The sequence below is a fragment of the Cherax quadricarinatus genome, chromosome 47 (assembly GCF_038502225.1).
Source record: "Cherax quadricarinatus isolate ZL_2023a chromosome 47, ASM3850222v1, whole genome shotgun sequence".
Taxonomy (NCBI): Eukaryota; Metazoa; Arthropoda; class Malacostraca; order Decapoda; family Parastacidae; genus Cherax; species Cherax quadricarinatus.
The window spans coordinates 16,364,025-16,387,023 of NC_091338.1; the positions used below are offsets into that span (position 1 = coordinate 16,364,025).

Consider the following 22,999-nt stretch of genomic DNA (forward strand, 5'->3'; position numbering starts at 1 on the left):
CTATTGTTGCGAAAGGTTCAAGTATGTTTTCAAAACGGAGACTGCAAATAATTGAAGAGGTAGAGAGACTGTTATTGGTATGGATAAACAAAAAACAATTACAGTGGTCCTTCGTTTATCGTCGTTAATCCGTTCCTGGAAGTGTGACGATTATCGAAATAGACGATTTTCAAATCAATTTTCCCCATAAGAAATAATGTAAATACAATTAATCCGTTCCTGACACCCATAAGTATTAAAACAAAAATTGTTTTTACATGAAATATAGATGTAGTACATAAACAATAGAATGGGACATGATGAATGAAACAGTAACAGCATAACACTTACCTTTATTGGCGATTCTTCTTAGTGTATGGAAGACTGGAGGAGGAGAGAGATTGGATTAGTTACTGTTTGGAAGGGGAATCCCCTTCCATCAACACCTCAGGTACCAAGTCCTTTTCTGGGGTTACATACTTCTCTTCTCTGTTTCTTAATGCCACTAGGACCAGCTTGAGAGTCACTGGAGTCCTGTCTCGCAAAAAAGTGTCCAGAGAGCTCTGTTTCTGGCGTCTCTTTAAAACTTCCCAAAAATGGGCCAAAACTCTGTCACTGTACAAGTTGCTGATATGGCTTGCAACATCCTTCTCAGGGTGATGTTTGTCCATAAATCTTTCCATCCTACCCCACATTTCAAAAATCTCCGTAATTTCTGAAGAAGGCACCTTCTTCCATCTCTCTTCCTCCTCCTCTGCAGCAAGATTCTGACCTGCGATCTGTTGCTGTCTCTGCTGAAGCTCTTGCAGCTCCTCAGTGGTTAGCTCTTTGTTGTGGTCCTCCACCAACTCTTCCACATCCTACAAACTCACATCCAACCCCATGGAACTCCCCAATGCCACAATAGATTTCACAACTGACATAGGGCCATCGGGTCAGCCCCAAACCCTTCAAAATCCCTCTGGCCACAATTTCCTTGATTTCCTTTTTCTTTGCCACAATGGAAGATATGGTTGTATGGGATTTGTTATACATCCTGGCCAGTTCGGCCACACGTATGCCACTTTCATATTGTTCAATGATGTTTTTCTTAAATTCAATCATATTTCTCACCTTCTTTACCAAAGGCTTGGCAGTAGGAGCTTTCTTTGGAGCCATGGTAGCTTATTTAGCACTTGCAAGCACTAAAATGAATGGAATATTATGAAATATTTTGTATGAAGAAGTGAGGGGACGGTGGTTCACTGGTACACAATGGCACACTGGCTGGGAAGGGAGGCCGAGGCGGCTCAGAGCCGTGAGTACGCGTCCAGGACGAATGACGATTAGCGAGTCAATCAACCATTTGCGAGCCAACGTTTGGATGAAAATAACGTGATGATTTCCAAAAAGAACAACTATCAAGCCCGACGATTATCGAGGGACCACCGTATCAGGTGATAGTGTTTCTTAGTCTATAATTTGTGAAAAGGCAAGGAAGTTGCATGATGATCTCATTAAGAGAATGCCTCAAAATAGTGCTGCTGCTGATGAATTTAAGGTCAGCAAAGGCTGGTTTGAGAGATTTAAGATTCGTAGTGGCATACACAGTGTGGTAAGGCATGGTGAGGCAGCCAGTTCAGACAAAAATGCAGTTGAAAAATATGTGAAGGACTTTAAGGAATACAAAGAGACTGAAAACTTAAAACTTGAACAAGTGTTTAATTGTGATGAAACAGATCTGTTTTGGAAGAAAATGCCAAACAGGACCTACATTACTCAGAAGGAATAGGCACTCCCAGGACATAAGCCTATGAAAGACAGGCTGACATTAATGTTGTGTAGTAATGCTAGTGGTGATTGCAAAGTGAAGCCTTTATTGGTGTATCACTCTGATACTCCCAGAGTGTTCCAGAAAAACAATATCGTCAAGCCCATGATGACACTCTTCAGGTCGCTTGTTTTATCTAGGCTGGAATATTGCTGCACACTAACAGTACCTTTCAAGGCAGGTGAAATTGCTGACCTAGAAAATGTACAGAGAACCTTCACGGCGCACATAACTGAGATAAAACACCTCAATTACTGAGAGCGCTTGAAGTTCCTGAACCTGTACTCCCTGGAACGCAGGCGGGAGAGATACATGATTATATACACCTGGAAAATCCTAGAGGGACTAGTACCGAACTTGCACACGAAAATCACTCACAATGAAAGCAAAACACTCGGCAGACAATGCAACATCCCCCCAATGAAAAGCAGGGGCGTCACTAGCACGTTAAGAGTCAATACAATAAGTGTCAGGGGCCCGAGACTGTTCAACTGCCTCCCAGCATACATAAGGGGGATTATTAATAGACCCCTGGCTGTCTTCAAGCAGGCACTAGGGAAGCACCTAAAGTCAGTACCTGACCAGCCGGGCTGTGGCTCGTACAATGGATTGGGTGCAGCCAGCAGTAACAGCCTGGTTGATCAGGCTCTGATCCACTATGAGGCCTAGTCACAGACCGGGCCATGGGGGCGTTGACCTCCGGAACTCTCTCCAGGTAAACTCCAGGTAAGGGTAATTTGTGTGCTGTGGAGATCAAACAGTAAGGCATAGGTCACTAGGGAATTTTATCCTGTCACAGAAGTTGCAAGCTGCATTGGCAACATGTACAATGACACTCTTGTGTCCCATTTTAAGGAAATCCTAAGGGCACATGAGAAAGAGCTCTCTGGACAGATATTTTGTGCGACAGGGGTCCAGTGACTCTCAAGCTGGTAATAGTGGCATTAAAAAACCAAGAAGGTAGGTAACCCCACCAAAGGACTTGGTACCCAAAGTCTTCATGGAAGGGGATTCTCCTTCCAAGCAATAGATAATCCTGAATCTCCCCTGCTGCTGGCACTCATCAACAGCTCCACAATAAAGGTAAGTGGCATTTAATTACTGTTTATTTTGCATGTCCCATTCGTTTTGGTGTAAGAAAATGTATACTTCATGTGAAAAAAATTTTTTTTTCAGACTTTGGGGTGTCAGGAATGGATTAATTCTATTTCCATTATTTCTTATGGAGAAAATTAATTCGACCAACGGCAAGCTCTCTGGAACAGATTAATGCCATTGGTTGAGGGTCCACTGTATTTGGTTGAAGGGTTAAACAACCAGCAGGTGGACATCATTGGGTTGAGACAGTCCAGAGGTCATCACACTTCAACCCAACAATCGCAACGTGCAGTGATGTATTATGAGTAGCTTTCAATTTCTTAAATTTTTTCACATTTTCCTGGGTATTATGCACTCATAAGATGGGAAGGGGTATTACTCTGGGCATGCAATAATTATTTAGTAAAGAAAATTAACAAATAACTGAAAATGTATGTTAATAACACACTAATAGAGAATACATATGAAGACAAATTTCTAAGCTTATTCCTGAATAAATAATTAAATTTAATACTCATAGCAGCACATAATCAAAAGTAAAAAAGCATAAAAAAAGATGGTAAATTCTTACACATTTGCTACTATGTACCCTACTCTACATTCCTTTTCCTATACAGTGGAACCTCAGTTGTCAACTGCATCACTTGTCAAACAAATTGGTTTTCGAACGAGGAATTAGAGAAAAAATGTCCAGGTTTTCATGTTTTCTTTGTTGTTGACAGACAATGCAAATGGCTTGGGTCATGTGCTCACAGAATGCACACTGGACAATGAGTCGACAAAAAACAGTTACACAATGATAGTGTTTCAGAGACCATTATTTGTGAAAAAGCAAGGCAGCTGCATAATGAACTAAAAAAAAAAAAAGTGGAACAAGTGCTGAAACTCAATCCTTCAAGGCTAGTAGGAGTTGGTTTGATAATTTTAAGAGAAGTGGCATTCATAGTGTGGCTAGGCATGGGGAGGCTGCCAGTGTTGACAAAGTGGCTGTTGAAAAGCATGTTACTGAATTCCAAGAGTATGTAGAGGCTGAGGGGTTTGTCCCACAACAGGTGTTTAATCTGAGAGGCTTCTTCTGGAAGAAAATGCCCAAGAGAACCTATATAACCAAAAAGGAAAAGTCAATGCCAGGATACAAGCAAATTTAAGACATGCTTGCTCTGTTACTCTGTGGTAATGCAAGTGGCGACTTGAAATTGAAGCCCTTACTTGTCTGTCATTCTGAAAATCCACAAGTTTTTAAAAAAACAATGGTATGAAAATCAAACTGGCAGTTATGTGGAGGGCCAACACGAATGCTTGGGTAACAAGACAATTTTTTATTGAGTGGGTTCATGAGGTCTTTGCTCCCACTGTCAAAAAGTACCTCATTAAAAGCCAATTGCCACTCAGGGTTTTTTTATTTATGGATAATGCTCCAGCTCACCCTCCAAGCTTGGAAAACAAGTTGCTGGAGGAGTTCAGTTTTATGACTGTGAAGTTCTTGCCTCCTAATACCACTCCACTCATCCAGCCCATGCACCAGCAGGTCATTTCTAACTTCAGGAAACTCCACACCAAAGCACTTTTTGAAAGGTGTTTTGAAATCACTTCAGACACAAATTTATCTCTCAGGGAGTTCTTTAAGGACCATTTCAATATCCTCACCTGCTTGAGGCTTAAAAACAAAGCCTGGCAGAATGTATCTTCCAGGACCATTCAGTCAGCATGGAATAAATTGTGGCCTGACTTTGTGGCAGCCTGAGCCAGTAGAGGATAGTGTGTCCCTGGGAAAGACCTTAAGCCTAGAGGTGACTGAAGATGATGTGGAGGAATTAGTGGAGGAGCATAGAACTGAACTCACCGCAGAACCTGTTGACCTTCACAAGGAGAAGCAACAGATTGCAGCGGAGGAGCTGTCATCAGAGGAAGAGGAGGGAAAGGATGATGTGCCCATTGCACTTGTCAAGGAAATGTGTGCTAAATGGCATGAAAATGGCTGAAAAATACCATCCAGACAAAGCATGTACAATGATAGTGTAATGTCTCAATTTAGACATTGTTAAAATGAAGCCTGAAACAAACCTCACTGGACAGGTTTTAAATGAGACAAAGAACCAGTGAGTTAGAAGAAGTGGTAAAACATGACAAAGAAGAGAAACAACACCAGAAGGACAGTTGCCTAACATATTAATAGAAGGTGACTCTCCTTCCAGACAGTAACATACCCCCTCCTCTCCTCCATCTCTTGCATCTGGTATGCCATGAGCTCTCCTCTGATAGGTAAGAGGCAGTTAAATTTTCATTTACTGTACAGTATTTCAGTTAAAGTTTCTTTTAGTATTCATTTTTACAGTTTTATGTACTAGTTAGTACATTTTTAAGAAATTATTATGTCATTTGGGGTCTGAATCAGATTAATTCTATTCACATTATTCTTTATGGGAAAAATTGCTTTGGTTGTCATCCATTTTGGTTGTCAAATCAACATCTGAAACAAATCAGATTCGACAACCGAGGTTCCACTGTACTACATTTATCTATCCATATCTCATATATGGTATCTGTGCATGGAAATCAACAGTAAATTATTTCAAACCAATCATTACACAGCAAATGTCAGCCATTAAAACCATTGCAAACTCTTTTATTTAAACAAACACCAATCTCCTTCAAATCTCTTAAACCAATAGAACATAAAAGCAATTCGTGCATTCTACGATTCATCTAGATCTTCAGGACCTTAAACTGTAATGCTAATACACACATAAGGCTCTTCCTTGAGAGTTGTAATGGAATTCATGGGCATCACACAAGAGATAAATACCTCTCTGATATTCCATGTGAACGACAGTATCTGTGGAAAAATTCTGTGCAAATCAAAGTGCCCAAAACATGAACTAGCCTACCAGAAGAAACTAAAATCTATAATATATTAAGCAAGTTTAATAAAGGTGTCAAAGACCAGTGTCTGAACTCATAGGAAATCTTCACCATAATATCCTATTGCAGCATGCCTCTGCTTGTGTATATATATAGTACTGTATTATTATTACCAGTGATTTACTGTGATTAATTCTTTTGTGTCTGAATTAAGCTACAAATTAAAAATCTCATTATTCTTGATACTATAATCTAATTTTTTTTTTTACTAAACTGGCTGTCTCTTACCAGGATAAAGTGACTCACCATTCATTCAATGGCTGTCTTGCCAGAAGTGTTCTGACATCACAATTCATTGACCATCCAAACTAAAACATCCTCACACCGGTGAGATTTCAGCCCACCCAAAGAAATCCCTCGGCCCCTAAAGCCCCCTTAAACGCAGCTTCAAAACAGATCTACTAGCCTCCCCTACACCTGGATAGCCACCCTTAATCCTTTGACTGTTTTGGTCGTATATATACGTCTTACGCGCCACTGTTTCTGACGTATTTATACGCGTAAATTCTAGCAGCTTCAAATCAAGCAGGAGAAAGCTGGTAGGCCCACATGTGAGAGAATGGGTCTGTGTGGTCAGTGTGCACCACATACAAAAATCCTGCAGCATGCAGTGCATAATGAGAAAAAAAAACTGACTGTTTTTTTGGATTAAAACACCGAATTTGAGGTGTATTTTCGTATAGTATTTATCGTTGCATTCTCGTTTTCATGGTCTCATGTGATAAAATGGAAAACATATTACAGAAATAGAGATGATTTTGATTAGTTTCACGATGAAAACGACCTTGAAATTGAGCTCAAAGTAGCGGAAATGTTTGATTTTTACCAAAGTTCAGGAGTAAGCAAATCACACCACACATCCAATACACATCAACTGGGGAGTCTAGTATTCTTTCACTAGTGCACTGATATTATTTATACCATTTTTACAATAATGCAGTAGTCTGCATAACAGTAAATTTTGCATTTTTTGTATGAATAAAAAATCAAAATAGAAAGCAATAGTAATATAAGAGGGGCCTAGAGACACGACTAATGAACAGAGGATATGTTATTTTAGTGCCAAGAATGTCTACATTGTTTATTCTGGACCCTATTTTGAAATTGGCATCTTTTTTAATTTGTGTGAAATTGGCCAAGTTGCCAATTTCTGACCACTTTATTGGGTAGTTCAAATCGGTAAATGGGCGGTTTCTTGTACTCAACTGATAGAAAAAATGGAGTTCTAAAGAAATAGCTATGAGTTTGGTCAACTGGAACAATGGAATTGGCCAAAAACAGGGCTCAAAGTCGGCAAAATCGCCGATGTGTATATGTCCCCGAGACCGCTAACTTCGCGGGAGCATAATTCCATGAGTTTTCGACCAAATTTCGTACTTTTGGTGTCATTACCATCGGGAAAAGATTCTCTATCGTTTCACAAGAAAAAGTAATTTTTTTTTTTTCAAAAAATTTTGCGACATAGAATGACAGTTTCATAAAGGGGCTTGCAACAGTCAAAGGGTTAATTAAGCCCCACCAATACAGAAACTCTTGTGCTGCTCCTGTTTTCAGCCATCCTTCAAGGTGCAGGCACTGTACTTATCACCTCCAAGACTCAAGTCTGGCTAATTATTTTCAGTGAATTTTTTATAAATGAAACCTTGTTCACATTCCAACAGAACATAAAATACCAAAAATCACTTATCCCCACTCACGTGGAACTAACATGTTCACATATACCTAATGGATGCTCAAGCCACTACCACTTAAAACTTCCTTCACCCCTCTCTCCAACCTTTCTTGATATGATTCTTAACCCCTACCTCTTCTTTCAACCAAACCAGATCTATACGATCTTTCTAAATGAGAAAACTGCCACACAAACCCTTCATCCACCCCTCTAAATTATACCCTTCTTACTCCCACATCACCTTCTAATTTACATGTTCTTAATTCTATGTATAATGTTCATAACACACATTAATCTCAAACATGACATCTCCACTGCTTCCAGTTTCCGTCTTCCTGCAACATTAAAGACCATGCCTGCCACCCATATAAAACTGTTGGGTACCTTTCTCTTTTTGCCTCCAATGATGAAATTCTTTCTCAGTACTCTATATACCTTTGCTCACCTCATCTTCCATGACCCAGTTTCTAACACATCCAATCCCACTTATCTAAATACATTTGCTTTCTCCATACTTCCACCAATCTGATGCCCAACCCTCTACTGTCAACTCTTTTTTTTACTTGCACCAACTTGCTCTTTCTATGTTCACTTTTAATCTCCTTATTTTAAAGCCCCTTCCAAACTCCTAATGCACCCTTACAACTTTTCTTCAGAATCTCCCCAAAGTACTGTGTCATTAGGAAAGTGGTAAGAGAAAATGCTTTCACCATTACTCGCTTAATCACTGTTTTGCCAGAAGTGTGCTGATAAGACAGTGTATGATAATTGTTACAATTATTATTATTATTATTATTTGTAAAAGTAGTATTATTGCCATTATTATTTTTTTTAACTCAATAGCCATTTCCTGCCAAGGCATGGTGATCCAAAGAAAAAAATACATTTACCAACATTCACTCAACAACCTTCTTTCCATAAATATGATGACATCACAAGCAGATTATCCTTCTGACTGCAACATCCCCACCCCTTCTTAAGAGTGAAGGCATTGCTTTTCCCACCTCCAGGACTAAAGTCTGGCTAATCGGTTTACCCTGAAGCCCTTCATAAAAGTTATCCTTTTCATGCTGCAACAGCACATCCATTAAAAAACACCTGTCTCCACACATTCCTTTTAACATGCTCACACAAGTCTGCCTGATGCTCAAGCCCCTAAAACTCAAAGCCTCTTGTACCCCCTCCTTCCAACCATTCCTGGGATGACCCCTTCCCCTCGTACCTTCCACCCTCTTCACATGTCCAAACTATCTCAAGAACCCCTCCTTAGCCTAAAGAATTATACCCTTGATCATCCATCTCCTTTAAATTTGTAAGGGGTTACTAGCCCCTTGCTCCTGGCATTTTAGTCACCTCTTACAACATGCATGGCTTACTGAGAAAGAATTCTGTTCCACTTTCCCATGGAGATAAGAGTAAATAAACAAGAACTAGAAAGAAAATAGAAGAAAACCCAGAAGGGTGTGTGTATATATACATCTTTCCTTCCTTTCAACACACCGGCTGTATCCCACCGAGGTGGGGTGGCCCAAAAGGAGAAACGAAAGTTTCTCCTTGTACATTTAGTAATATATACAGAAGAAGAGGTTACCAGCCCCTTGCTCCCGGCATTTTAGTCGCCTCTTACGACACGCATGGCTTACGTAGGAAGAATTCTGTTCCACTTCCCCATGGAAATAAGAAATAAACAAGAACAAGAACTAAAAAGAAAATAAAAGAAAACCCAGAGGGGTATGTATATATATATGCTTGTACATAAGAACATAAGAAAGGAGGAACACTGCAGCAGGCCTGTTGGCCCATACTAGGCAGGTCCTTTACAATTCATCCCACTAACAAAACATTTGCCTAACCCAATTTTCAATGCTACACAAGAAATAAGCTCTGATGTGCAAGTCCCACTCAAATCCAACCCCTCCCACTCATGTACTTATCCAACCTAAATTTGAAACTACCCAAAGTCCTAGCCTCAGTAACCCAACTAGGTAGACTGTTCCACTCATCAACTACCCTATTTCCAAACCAATACTTTCCTATGTCCTTTCTAAATCTAAACTTATCTAATTTAAATCCATTACTGCGGGTTCTCTCTTGGAGAGATATCCTCAAGACCTTATTTATATCCCCTTTATTAATATCTATCTTCCACTTATACACTTCGATCAGGTCTCCCCTCATTCTTCGTCTAACAAGTAAATGTAACTTAAGAACTGAGCTGCATAATCTAGGTGAGGCCTTACTAATGATGTATAAAGCTGTATGTGTAGTGTGACCTAAGTGTAAGTAGAAGCAGCAAGACATACCTGAAATCTTGCATGTTTATGAAACAGAAAAAAGGCACCAGCAATCCTACCATCATGTAAAACAATTACAGATTTCCGTTTTACACTCACTTGGCAGAACAGTAGTAACTCTCTGGAGGTTGCTGTCTACCAACCTACTACCTACAATTCACACTACATATTGCTCTCACACATAACATCACTGCCTCTAGCCTCCCTTTTGCTGCAGCATTCAAAACCCATGCCTCACACCTATATAAAAGTACTGGTCCCACTATACTCTGGTACATTTCCTTTTTTACATCCACAGATAAACTTCTTTCTTTCCCAATACAGTGGACCCCGCCTTACGAATGCATCGTGTTACATTAAATCTGCCATACAAAGCATTTGAATGCAAAAATTCTGCCTCGCCTCACGATAAAAAGCTCGCCTTACGTGATTCGTCTGGGACACGTCCCACGTGTGGCCTCAGCGCCAGTGTTTACAAGCCAGCCAATATAGTCGCATCTACTCATACACTTGGTACATTTCACATTATCCCAGTGTTTTTAGTGCTTCTAACTGCAAAATAAGTCACCATGGATCCCAAGAAAGCTTCTAGTGCCATCCTTGTGGTAAAAAGGGCGAGAATTAGTATGGAATTGAAGAAAGAGATTAAGGAAATGTGTGCAAAGTGGGTTGAACTGCAAACCTTTATGGATGAAAATCACCCTGACACAGCTACTGCAAGCCGTGTTGGCAACCTGTACAATGACAATGTTATGGCCCATTTTAGGAAAGTCTTAAAGGAACGGGAGGTACAGAGCTCTATGGACAGATCTGTTGTGTGACAGAGGTCCAGTGACTCAAGTTGGTCCTAGTGGCATTAAAAGAAGGGAAGTAACCCCAGAAAAGAACTTGCTACCTCAAGTCCTAATGGAAGGGGATTCCCCTTCTAAACAATAACTTCCACACTCCCCTCCTCCCATCCCATCAATCATCACCAGATTTTCAATAAAGCTAAGTGTCATGTATTCTATTCTTAGTAGAGTAGTAATTGTGCATGTCTTCTTCAGTTTGTGTGTATTAAAATTAATGTTTCATGTGGTAAAAATTTTTTTTTTTCATACTTTGGGGTGTCAGGAACGGATTAATTTGATTTCCATTATTTCTTATGGGGAAAATTAATTCAGCTAACGATAATTTTGGCTTATAATGAGCTCTCAGGAACGGATTAATGTCGTAAGGCGGGGGTCCACTGTACTTCAATACACCATGTACCATTATTTCCCTCATCTATTTTATCATTCACCAATTTTTCATAGACTCATCTGCTGACAAGTCCACTCCCAAATATATAAATACGTTCACTTCCTCCATACTCCCTCCCTCCAATCTGATATTCAATCTATCACTGCCTAGACATTTTTGTTACTCTCATCACCTTGCTCTTTTCTTATTTCACTTTTAATTTCCTCCTTTTACATTCATCCACTAACATGTGAAATTTGCCTTCAGAATCCCTTAAAAGAACTGTCATCAGCAAAGAGCAACTGGGATAACTTCCCAACGCCTTACTGTTTACTATCTTCACAATCCCATCTACAAATATGTTAACAACTATATAGACATCACACGTAGGTCTAGACCCTACTTTTGCTGGAAAACTATACCCCTCTCTACTGCAAACCCTAACCTGCATTTCACTGCCTGCATAAAAACCTCTAACTGCTTTTAGTAACCTGTCACCTATTCCATATATCTGCAACTTCTACTACATGGCTCTCCTATCCATCTTATCATATGCCTTTCCTAAATCCATAAATGCAACAAACACCTCTTTTCCATTATCCAAGTACTTTACACTTATATGCTTCAATGTAAACATTTGTCTATGCATCCCCTGCCATTTCTAAATCCTCCCTGCTCCTCTCTGTCTTACCCCTAAAACTTTCAATAACAGTCATACCATAAATTTTACCTTATCTTGTACATTCATGTCCTCTGCCAATCCTGTGGTACCTTCCCTTCTTTCATGCATATAATGAAGAAATACACCAACCACTTAACACTACATCCTCCACCTGCTTTTAACATCTGTCTTAACCCCATCTATCCCAGCCACTTTACCACCTTCATTCTACCTGCTGCCTTCCCTACATCCATCTCAGGCTCTTCCTAATTCTTATACAATATTATCCTTCCCTGCCCATGCATAAAATCAAAATATCCTTCTCAAAATATCTTTTCCATCTTTCTAGTATCTCCACCTCCCCACTTTTATTCTTAACTGCTAAGTCCATTGGCTCTCCAAGCTTCATTTTATTTATATCTCTCCAAAGCATCTCATTCTCAACAAAATTTTCTGATAAAGACTCACCCATTCTCCCAATGGCTCTCCTTTTGCACTCCTTCACCACTCTTTTAACCTCCCTCTTCCTCTAGTTTACAATTTTTGCACTGTTCAAACATTGTTTTTTTTTAAACAGAGTGGCAGTTTCTCACCAAGGCAGGGTGACTCAAAGAAGATACATTCACCAACATCACAATCGGATTACCCCTCCAACTGCAACATCCCCAACCCTCCTTCAGTGTGCAGGCAACACCATTCATGACTCCAGGACTCAAGTTTGTCTAACTGCTTTCCCTGAATCCTTTCATAAAAGTTACCTTGCTCACACTCCAACATCACGTCCATTAAAAGCCACTTGTCTCCATTCACTCCTAACACACTCACACAAGCCTGCTGGATGCTTAAACCCCTAAAACTCAAAGCTACTAAAAACCTCTCATTATTATTATTATTATTGTCTATTTTATTTTACACCTGTTACACATATAGATTTAAAATGAAATCAAGTAGTTGCAGTGCAATGCTTAACAATGGTTTGAATATCTGGAGAGGATGACTGACAGTAGGCTTTTATGTAAGATAAACCAGAGTGCAATACATGCAGTGTGATGGCTAGACAGCCTAATTTATGAAAGGGGAAAGTAGTGGGTTACTTATAAGATAGGTCTCACGGCGACTTTGGAAGTACAGTATAGAACATGCTACCTGGAGACTTTCCTGTCGTGGTCATCCTTTGGATAGGAGTTCCCAGGGAGAATAAGGGGCTATGAGACAACAGTAGATGATAAATAAACAGTACAGTGTATCTCTTCATGTCATCAACATACCTAAGGCAAGTCCTTTGCTGTCCCACCATTCCTCTACTGTTGCAAACTTTGGTTCTGTTGGTCCACCTTTTCTTGTTCCACTTATCACACCACCTCTCTCCAAAATTCCTACATGCTTTGGTGCAGATGCATTATTCCCTTGCACTGTATCAAGCCGGTTTAAAATTGCCCCAACATCATTGCCAGAAGGTTCAGCCCCCTGCTGGTCAATGATTCGATTCAACACATGAGATGGGTAGAAGTCTTCAAGCATTATGGTAGCTTGTTTAAGAGCCAACTTTAATTCTCTGGTAGTCAGCTTGATTTTTGACCTGATAAGATATAAATACAAGTTATTATAGCAGATTAGTTTTATTCTATACAACAGCCTAAAAATCTTTATGTTCTGCACATCTTTGCTCTGAACAGAGGATATACTATTTCTGGTAATGGTCATTGATAGCAAACCTAGTTAATGGTAGTAAATAACAAACTAAACACAAATAAATCATCAAATACAGCATTAACAAAGTACCATTTTGGAATTTTCTAATATATGACTATTCTTCTTTCAACACACCGGCCGTATCCCACCGAGGCAGGGTGGCCCAAAAAGAAAAATGAAAGTTCCTCTTTTTAAATTTAGTAATTTATACAAGAAAAGGGGTTACTAGCCCCCTTGCTCCCGGCATTTTAGTCACCTCTTACGACATGCATGGCTTACAGAGGAAGAATTCTGTTCCACTTCCTCATAGAGGAAAGAATAATTTATTTCCTCCTAAATTTCCAACTTATAGGTGATTATACAGTACATGGTTTATGTTTAGAAATTCATTTACCTGATGAAAAAGACACATGGGGAACATCTGGGTAACTTTATTAGGATTTTTTGCCTGCACATTAAATCTTTTCAATCAAATGCAGGGATATGATTATGAAGACTTTCAAAGTAAATCTAGTTGAGGCAGTTGTAGACATTGTCACATGTGAGCAAAACCCATTAGCAAAAGTAAGTCATGCCCATAAGGTGGGCCAGAGGTCAGTAAAAGAGTTGAAGATATCCTCTGCATCAAAATTACATCATGTAGCTGTGTCAGACAAATAACATTAGATCAAAGGTATATACTACCCACAAGTTGCTGAATAAAACATATGCAATACCTGGGTATCTTTACTGGAGAGATATTTCATGCACACAGGAAGCATTTTCTTTCCTCTAATGCAGGGTCATGATGACAGAGACTTTTATAAAGGAGTCAGTTTCCCTATAATCAAGTGTTGCACATGTCTTATTCATCAACTTTTCAGTATTGTATACCTCTGACCTAATGATAATTCATTATTATAATAGTGTTTTTAACTACCAATGTCTTACCTGACACTGATAGGCAGGCCCAACGCCAGATCTCTTCTCCGTCTGTCAATTTTTTCTTGCAGTGTTAGAATTAAATCTCGTACTTCTCTTTCCACTCTGTCATAGTTGCCAGTTCTGCCAATAACGCCACTAAATGGACCAAAACAATGCTGCACAAAATCCCTGAAAACAGCAAAAAATTTAGTTTTAACATGTGTTATTGTACTTAAAATAAAAAGGAATGGCATACTAATAAAAATATGTGGAGACAAAGTAATGTACTTGTATATAATATAGAAGTATAATAAATGTGCCATACTTAACCAGAGATAATAAATATACATATCTTAAATATCTGCTAACTGCCAGTATATAATTTATACAGCACTTCTTTCTCAAATTTACTATTAATTAAACAATGCATTTTTTAAAGATGAGGCCTAAACTATATAATGAACTTATACAACACTTATATGGGTGTGAAGCATGGGTTGTAAATGATGCAGCGAGGAGGAGGCTGGAGCCAGTGGAGATGTCGTGTCTAAGGGCAATGTGTGTGGTGTAAATATTATGCAGAGAATTCATAGTGTGGAAATTAGGAGGATGTGTGGAGTTATTAAAAGTATTAGTCAAAGGGCTGAAGAGAGGTTGTTGAGGTGGTTTTGTCATTTAGGATGGAACAAAAAAGAATGACTTGGAGAGCATATAAATCTGTAATGGAAGGAAGGTAGGGTAGAGGTCATCCTAGGAAAGGTTGGAGGGAGGGGTAAAGAGGTTTTGTGGGCGAGAGGATTGGACTTCCAACAAGTGTGAGTGTGTGTTAGATAGGAGTGAATGGAGACAAATAGTTTTTGGGACCTAACGATCTGTTGGAGTGTGAGTAGGGTAATATTTAGTGAAGAGATTCAGGGAAATCGGTTTGCCGGACTTGAGTCCTGGAGGTGGGAAGTACAATGCCTGCACTTTAAAGGAGGGTTTGGGATATTGGCTGTTTGGAGTGACATCTAAACCGTCATGATTATGTATGAATGATAGCGAAAGTGTTGAACGATGATGAAAGTTTTTTCTTTCTTTTTGGGCCACCCTGCCTCATTGGGAAATGGCCGACATGTTAAAAAAATATATAAAGGAGACTGCATAGTCATTTTAATTACACAATAGGTGTATTAAAGAATTTTATGGTCTGATGGCCACAGACCAGTTTTCAGAAATTGTTTTCCTATTTTGTCTCTTCTATTAAGAAGAAAAATTAAAATTTGGAAACATTTAAGAAATTTTGGAATTGGCACGAAAACAAAAGTTTATACAGTACCTTAAAACATTTTAGTGTAATTTTCAATGAAGTGTCGGGATAAGATTTTTAAAAAAAATACAGTGGTACCTTGAGTTTCAAACACCTTCCAACTCGAGCAATTATGTAAGTGTATTTTTGTAAGTGCTTTTGTAAGCGTATTTTTGGGGGTCTGAAACGGACTAATCTAATTAACATTATTCCTTATGGGAACAAACTCGTTTGGTAACAGCATGCAAACAGCCTTCTGGAACGAATTATGGCCGAAACTCGAGGTACCACTATACCGTACAACATTATACACCACACTCTCAATTCCTATTCATTAATATAATTCTTGAAATGCAAGAAAAATCTGTATTATCTTATTTCTCAAATGATCCTCCAAACTGGAGCATCCTACATGGGCCCACCCTTCATAGTGCAAGCACTGTACTGTACACCTCCAGAACTGAAATCTGGCTTACCAGTTTTCCTTGAATCCTTTCATAGATGTTACCTTCCACTCTAAAAAGAAAGCAAAATTCTAAAAATCATTTATTTTCACTTATTTCAATCAAACTTGCTCACATGTGCCTGCTGTATGATGGAGCCCTTACCTCTCTAAATAACCCTCGTATCAAATTTGTAACCCTTTCTGGGATGCTCCCTATACTACCTTCAATCTACCACTGATTTCTACACTCTCATGGTCATCTTATCTTTCCTACACCTTTTGTAAATAATCAAACTACCTGAACAAACCCTTCTGCTTCCTAGATTGCACCTTTTATACCACACCATCTTGCAATTTCTTCACTCCATTTTTTTTTGTTTTTGTTTTTAATCTCAATGGTTATCTCCCACTAAGACAAGAGGATTTTGCTAAAAAAATCATCTTATCTCTCAATATTAACAAAATCAGCCAAAACAACTTCTAATTAGTTACATTATGTGACCTCTAGTCTTTTAAACATCTGCCAATCCATGAAATATTACTGCTTGAGCAACTTCAACATCATTCTTCTTATAAACCTCCACCTTGACTACCTCGCATTATTATTAAGATTAAATAAGATTTGAATAAAGTGAACCACTATTATCTTGTCTAGTTTTAAGTTATTATGTACTAGGGATAGTCTGCCTGAAATGCCCCAGCATGCCAGTGGCTTTCTTTGTACATAGCAAACCAAAATTGTAATTACACACTGTAACCTTTACAAAGAAATAAATCTTTATGTTTACCTTTATCTAAAGAAGAAAATACATTCACCATCATTCATTCGACTGCTATCTTGCCAGAAGTGTGCTGGCATCACAAATTAGATTGCCCTTTGACAGTAACATCCCCACCCATCCCTAAGAGTACAGGCATTGCCTGCCAACCTTATTATCTGATTAATCCTCACACCACACAGTCTGTGTAATACAAAATATTCTATTCATCAGAATTTTGAAAAATGTTATGTAATAGAAATACAGAAATGCACAAGATGCTAAATATGAAGTCCCATACTAGGTGACTGATAGGAAGATATGAGGAGTTATGATTACCACACGAAGTTATAAAAGGGTATAATTTTGTATTCAAGATTTCTGAGCAACATCAAGAAGAAAAACAAGAGGCAACAGTTGTAAATTAAGAAAGGAGTGGGCTACAAAAGGAGGTAATAAGTTGCAAAACAAGGAAATTTTTTAAAAATTATAGATTAAATACCAGACAGGGTATCAAGAGCACAGCTCTGCAACTATAATTATAAACAGATAACTGAAAATCAAAGCATTAAAAATCTATGAAAAACTAAATACAGTGGACCCTCAGTTAACGACATTAATCCGTTCCAGAGAGCTTGTCTTTAATTGATTCTGTTGTTATCCGAATTAATTTTCCCCCATAGGAAATAATGGAAATCCGATTAATCTGTCCCAGACACCCAAAAATATTAAACAAAATAATTTTTTTTACATGAAGTATACATTTCCCTACACAGAAAACAATGAGACATGCATAATAAACAATACTAAAATGACACTCACCTTTATTGAAGAAATATTAATGAGTGATGAGCCTGGAGGGGAGAGGATGGAAGTGTACTATTGTTTGGAAGGGAAATCCCCTTCCATAAAGACTTCAGGTACCAAGTCCTTTTCTGGGGTTACTTCCCTTCTTTGTCTTTTAATGCCACTAGGACCAGCTTGAGAGTCACTGTACACCTGTGGCACTAAATATCTGTCCAGAGAGCTCTGTTTCTGGCATCTCTTTAAAATTTCCCTAAAATGGAACACAACATTGTCATTGTAGATGTTGCCAGCACAGCCTGCAACAGCTGTGCCAGGGTGATGTTCATCCATAAATGTTTGCACATAAGAAAGCAGGAACACTGCAGCAGGCCTGTTGGCCCATACTAGGCAAGTTCTTCACAAACCATCCCGCTAACAGAATCATATTTGCACAACTCAATTTTCAATGCTTCCCAAGCAATAAGCTTTGATAATTCTATTCACTCATGCACAAGTCCCACTCAAATCAAATCATGTATGTGGGGAAGTACCCTGGTTGGTGTGTGGGGAAGTACCCTGGCTGGTGTTTGGGGAAGTACCCTGGCTGGTATGTGGGGAAGTACCTTGGCTGGTGTGTGTGTGGAAGCACCCTGACTGGCATGTGGGGAAGTACCCTGGCTGGTGTGTGGGGAAGTACCATGGCTGGTAAGTGGGGAAGTACCCTTGCTGGTGTGTGGGGGGAAGTACCCTGGCTGGTATGTGGGGAAGTACCCTGGCTGGTATGTGGGAAAGTACCCTGACTGGTATGTAGGGAAGTACCCTGGCTGGTATGTGGGGAAGTACCCTGGCTGGTATGTGGGGAAGTACCCTGGTTTATATGTGGGGAAGTACCCTGGTTGGTATGTGGGGAAGTACCCTGGTTGGTATGTGGGGAAGTACCCTGGCTGGTGTGTGGGGAAGTACCCTGGCTGGTATGTGGGAAAGTACCCTGGTTGGTATGTGGGGAAGTACCCTGGCTGGTGCACCACCATCACTCTCGTATCTTTCTACCAACTTTTTCTTGAATTCTATAGTATTTATCACCCTCTTTACAAAAAGGCATGCACTAGAAGCTTTCTTTGGGCCCATGGTGGCTTATTTAGTAGTTACAAGCACTAAAAACAATAGAATAATACAAAATGTATCACATGTACATGTGGAATCGTCCTCACTGGCTTGTAAACAATGGCACACTGGCTGTACATGGAGTGGCCAGGCCACTCAGGCCGCACAGACACGTTCGGGACGAATGACTTTAACCGAGTTCTTTGTCATTAACTGAGCCAATATTTTGACGCAAAAACATGTCGTTATCTGATTTTTACGCTATCCGATGATGTCGTTAACTGAGGGTCCACTGTACTGAGGATTTAATGCCACAACCATAACACTGCTCCTGTAACTCAATAGGTACTGTAATCACAAACAACTACAATATTGTAATCATTTGCATGCAAAAACTTATTAATGAAGTGGCTTACGTGTAAACATGAAGTGGCTTCTGGATAATAGCTTCCATCTCATGCTGATACACTGCCAGTTCATCCATTTCCAGTCTTGCTTCAAAAGATGCTAATGCCTGTTCACAGCTTATCTGCAAGTTATGCATTTACATTTTTCTTAAAAACAAAAAAATAATTCTGATTATAATATTAAAAAGATCAAGTACAAAACCAAAATGCAGCATGCATTTTTTTGTCATTGTGTGTATGATATTGAAGGGCTTCAAGAAAATTAATTTTTTGATGCAAAGATGAGTAAGGATAACTTAAAGGGGTTGTACTTATACACAAATAACCTGCACACAGGAGAGAGGAGGTTACGACAAAGTTTCGGTCCGACTTGAACCATTTACAAAGTCACACTGAAATGTCGTCGTAAGTTCCTCTCTCCTATGTGATGGTTATTTGTGTATTGTTCCAGTCATGGTACTGTGCCTTTTTGTTATTTAGGGGTTGTACTTCTAGATATAAACAAAGTACAGTACTAGGCACATGCAAGGTATGAACATATATACACATACATACACAAATTTAAATTTATAGAACAATTAAATTTTAGATAAACTAATGGTGAAAATTTAGATGAAATAATTCATTAAAAAGAACACACCTGGTAATAGAAATTATTATGTAAGCCAGGTCCTGCTATACGCCTCACAAGGAAACTATCAGAGGCTGGGATACGACCACGCTTTTTAATTACAGCATGGAACATAATTGCATCCCAGACATGTCTTAACCCACGGCGAACTAATCCATCTGTAAGCAACACATGAACTGAATATGTATGTTGTTAAATATTTACACTTACAAGTATTTCTGCATTAAAATATTGTATTTCTTATTGTTCTTTTTCAAGGAGTTCCTAATACTACCCACAATCATATAACTTCTGACTAACTTGGTATTAACACAAAATTATGATAAGAGACCATACTTACACAATAAAACAGCAGCTGCTAAAACTGGACATATTAAGGTTGCTGTGAGAAAAGAGAAAATGGCCTGTAACACCCCAAGAACAATAAGATGAAGACCAATTGCTTGAAGAATGGCACTCCATTTTCTCATTCCAGTTGGGGAGTCTATATCATAAACAAATATGCAGGCAATGTGCGTTAGCAGGACACATGCAGGTACCCTGTTGATGAGAGTTACAAATAATCAACAAACAAATACATAACACAAAATTTAAGTTAGCATATGTGTGTTGTATGTAATGATAGACAGTAAACTAACAAAAGAAATAGTATACAATACTTCAAAATGCCTGAAATTAACTTTTCTCCAGGAATTTGAATAATACTCTTCTAAATAACTGAAAATTTACTAAAAAAATATTTAACAAGATTTAGAATCATTCAGCAAAGGTATACAAGTGGGTGAAAACTTCTCTCAACTATGTACCTAATATTTTGTACCTTTTATTTTGGTAAAAGTACAAACTCAAAACCTCAAGTCAGCTTTAACTGCATTATGATGCTATTTAAACATCTCACAAGGTCACTGGTTAGTAAACCCTCTCATAATGTAGGGGTTACGGTTATGTAAAATCATGTTATATGAAGAACATCGGCAGAATATGGCCATATTCCAGACAGTATCAAAGTTAACCCTCTCTAATATATTGTTACCACTATACTACATAAAAATCACTACAGAATAAATAATCTCACATTCTGTTAGTCATTACCTGAAGCATCCAAAGAGTGTCTTCAAAATTAATGTGGACCTACTGGGCAGAGTTGGATGAAGCTGAGGTGGCTATTTAATAAACTGATACAATCTCACCAAAAAACTTATTGTCATGAGATCAGTAACACCTCTTGAAACTCTCAAACCATCCAGTACATAATTTTAATTTGTTGTGAGGGCTCTGCTTCCTTCTTTTTTAAACATAGTTTTATAGTAAGACAGGGGTTTGCACCTTATTATCATAGCACTTGAGGGAGCCCTTCTCTGGGTTATTTCCTTAATCCTGCACTGATCCTTTTGACATTCATTAGAGAAAGTGACAATCTGTACTACTTATGCACAAGCATTTATTCATTTCTCATAATTTTTAATTATACAACTGGTCAATAACTTTATTCAAAACTCATAGCTAATTTGTCTCACATGCACCCATTCTAAGTATGTCTTCCACTGCAATCCTCTATAACACCATCACAGATTCCTGCTTATTCTTTTTATGGTCTCCAGCAACACTAGTATTCGTCTTGGAATGCTAGTGGTGCACGACACCCCGAGAATGCAAATGTAGATGGTATAGGTGGTCATTAAGAGGGAAGGAGTCAAGTAGTATGGTGAGTAGCACCCAAATTTTGAATGTAATAATGCTATGGAAATTTATGGTGTGTTGTAGCAAAATTTTGCTTGTTAGCTAATTATTTTGAAGATTTAAATCACGTAATGTCATAGTTTTCTCAAGTGGCCAAATTTTTTTGTAGTACTATTTAACTCTTTCACTGTCCAGACTCCAAAAATTAATATTGCTTTCATGTGAAATAGTAGAAAATCTGTTTTTCTGAAGGTAGCGACACCAAAAATACAAAATTTGACAGAAAACTTGTGAAATTATGCAGGCACAAATTTAGCAGTCTAGGCACACCTTACACACTGACAATTTCACCCAATTTGAGTCCTATTTTAAGCCAATTCAACTGCTTCATTTGACCAAATTCTTAGCTATTTTAGTATGCCTTTCATTCTATCAACTGAGCACAAGAAACTGACCATTCAACTAACAGAAATACGTACCCTATAAAGTGCACAGAATTCGGTAATCTGGCCAATTTTACACAAAAATAAAAAAATTCTGATTTTAAGAGAGTTCCTAAAATAAACAATGTAGACATTCTAAGCCCTAAAACAACATTTCCTCCACTTATTACTTATGTCCCCAGGCCTCTCCTATTTTACACTTGCCTTCCATTTTGAATCATAATTGCACAAAAAACAAGATTTACCCTATTTCTCAGATAATAAAATATAACCAGGAATGGTTGGTCAGAGTTTATGATACCCCAAATAATTGAATCAGACCTATTAAAAACCAATAAAATAGACTGGGGGATGTAGGGAGGCCTTTTCCCATCTACAGGAAAATCAGCAAAAATACAAAATCAAATACAGTCGACTCTCAACTAACGGTGGCATTAAGTAATGGCAATTTTGTCTAATGGCACTTTTTGCCATAGAAAAAATGCCTTAACTAACGGCGAAAAACTTAACCAATGACGTTTGTCCAGAACATTTCCCCATCCACTCCATGACTCAGTGTGCCACTGTTTACAAGCTGTTGCGGTCAGTTTCCACGTGTGCCTCCCATACATTTTGGATTATTCCACTGTTTCCAGTGCTTGTAACCACTAAATAAGCCACCATGGGCCCCAAGAAAGCTTCTAGAGCCAGCCCTTTGGTAAAGGATGTGGGAAACACGATAGAATTCAAGAAAAAGTTTGTAGAAAAATATGAAAGTGGTGGTGGTAGAGGGTGGTAGTGATGGTGGTAGAGGGTGGTACTGGTTGTGATGGCAGTAGAGGGTGGTACTGGTTGTGATGGCAGTAGAGGGTGGTACTGGTTGTGATGGCAGTAGAGGGTGGTACTGGTTGTGATGGCAGTAGAGGGTGGTACTGGTTGTGATGGCAGTAGAGGGTGGTACTGGTTGTGATGGCAGTAGAGGGTGGTACTGGCTGTGATGGCAGTAGAGGGTGGTACTGGTTGTGATGGTGGTAGAGGGTGGTACTAGTTGTGATGGTGGTAGAGGGTGGTACTGGTTGTGATGGTGGTAGAAGGTGGTAGTGATGGTGGTAGAGGGTGGTACTGGTTATGATGGTGGTAGAAGGTGGTAGTGATGGTGGTAGAGGGTGGTACTGGTTGTGATGGCAGTAGAGGGTGGTACTGGTTGTGATGGCAGTAGAGGGTGG

General features: G+C 38.9%; 1 protein-coding gene across 7 annotated transcripts in view; it reads right to left on the bottom strand.

Moving 5' to 3' along the window:
- The window catches only part of LOC128696472 (uncharacterized), a 765,910-nt gene that overhangs the window by 68,808 nt on the left and 674,103 nt on the right, over window positions 1–22,999 (bottom strand). For 5 of the 7 annotated variants that reach the window (XR_011393241.1, XM_070094721.1, XM_070094719.1 and 2 more), the window contains 6 exons: window positions 20,012–20,211; window positions 19,681–19,829; window positions 19,050–19,162; window positions 14,280–14,441; window positions 12,926–13,236; window positions 5,694–5,723 (listed from right to left, as the gene is read on the bottom strand). Coding sequence is in view for 6 of the 7 variants with exons in the window: in XM_070094721.1 (XP_069950822.1) it covers window positions 5,694–5,723; window positions 12,926–13,236; window positions 14,280–14,441; window positions 19,050–19,162; window positions 19,681–19,829; window positions 20,012–20,211 (965 nt within the window). In the remaining variant the exon portion in view is untranslated. The remainder of the gene's footprint in view (window positions 1–5,693; window positions 5,724–12,925; window positions 13,237–14,279; window positions 14,442–19,049; window positions 19,163–19,680; window positions 19,830–20,011; window positions 20,212–22,999) is intronic. The other 2 variants (XM_070094722.1, XM_070094720.1) reach the window with 1 other exon arrangement.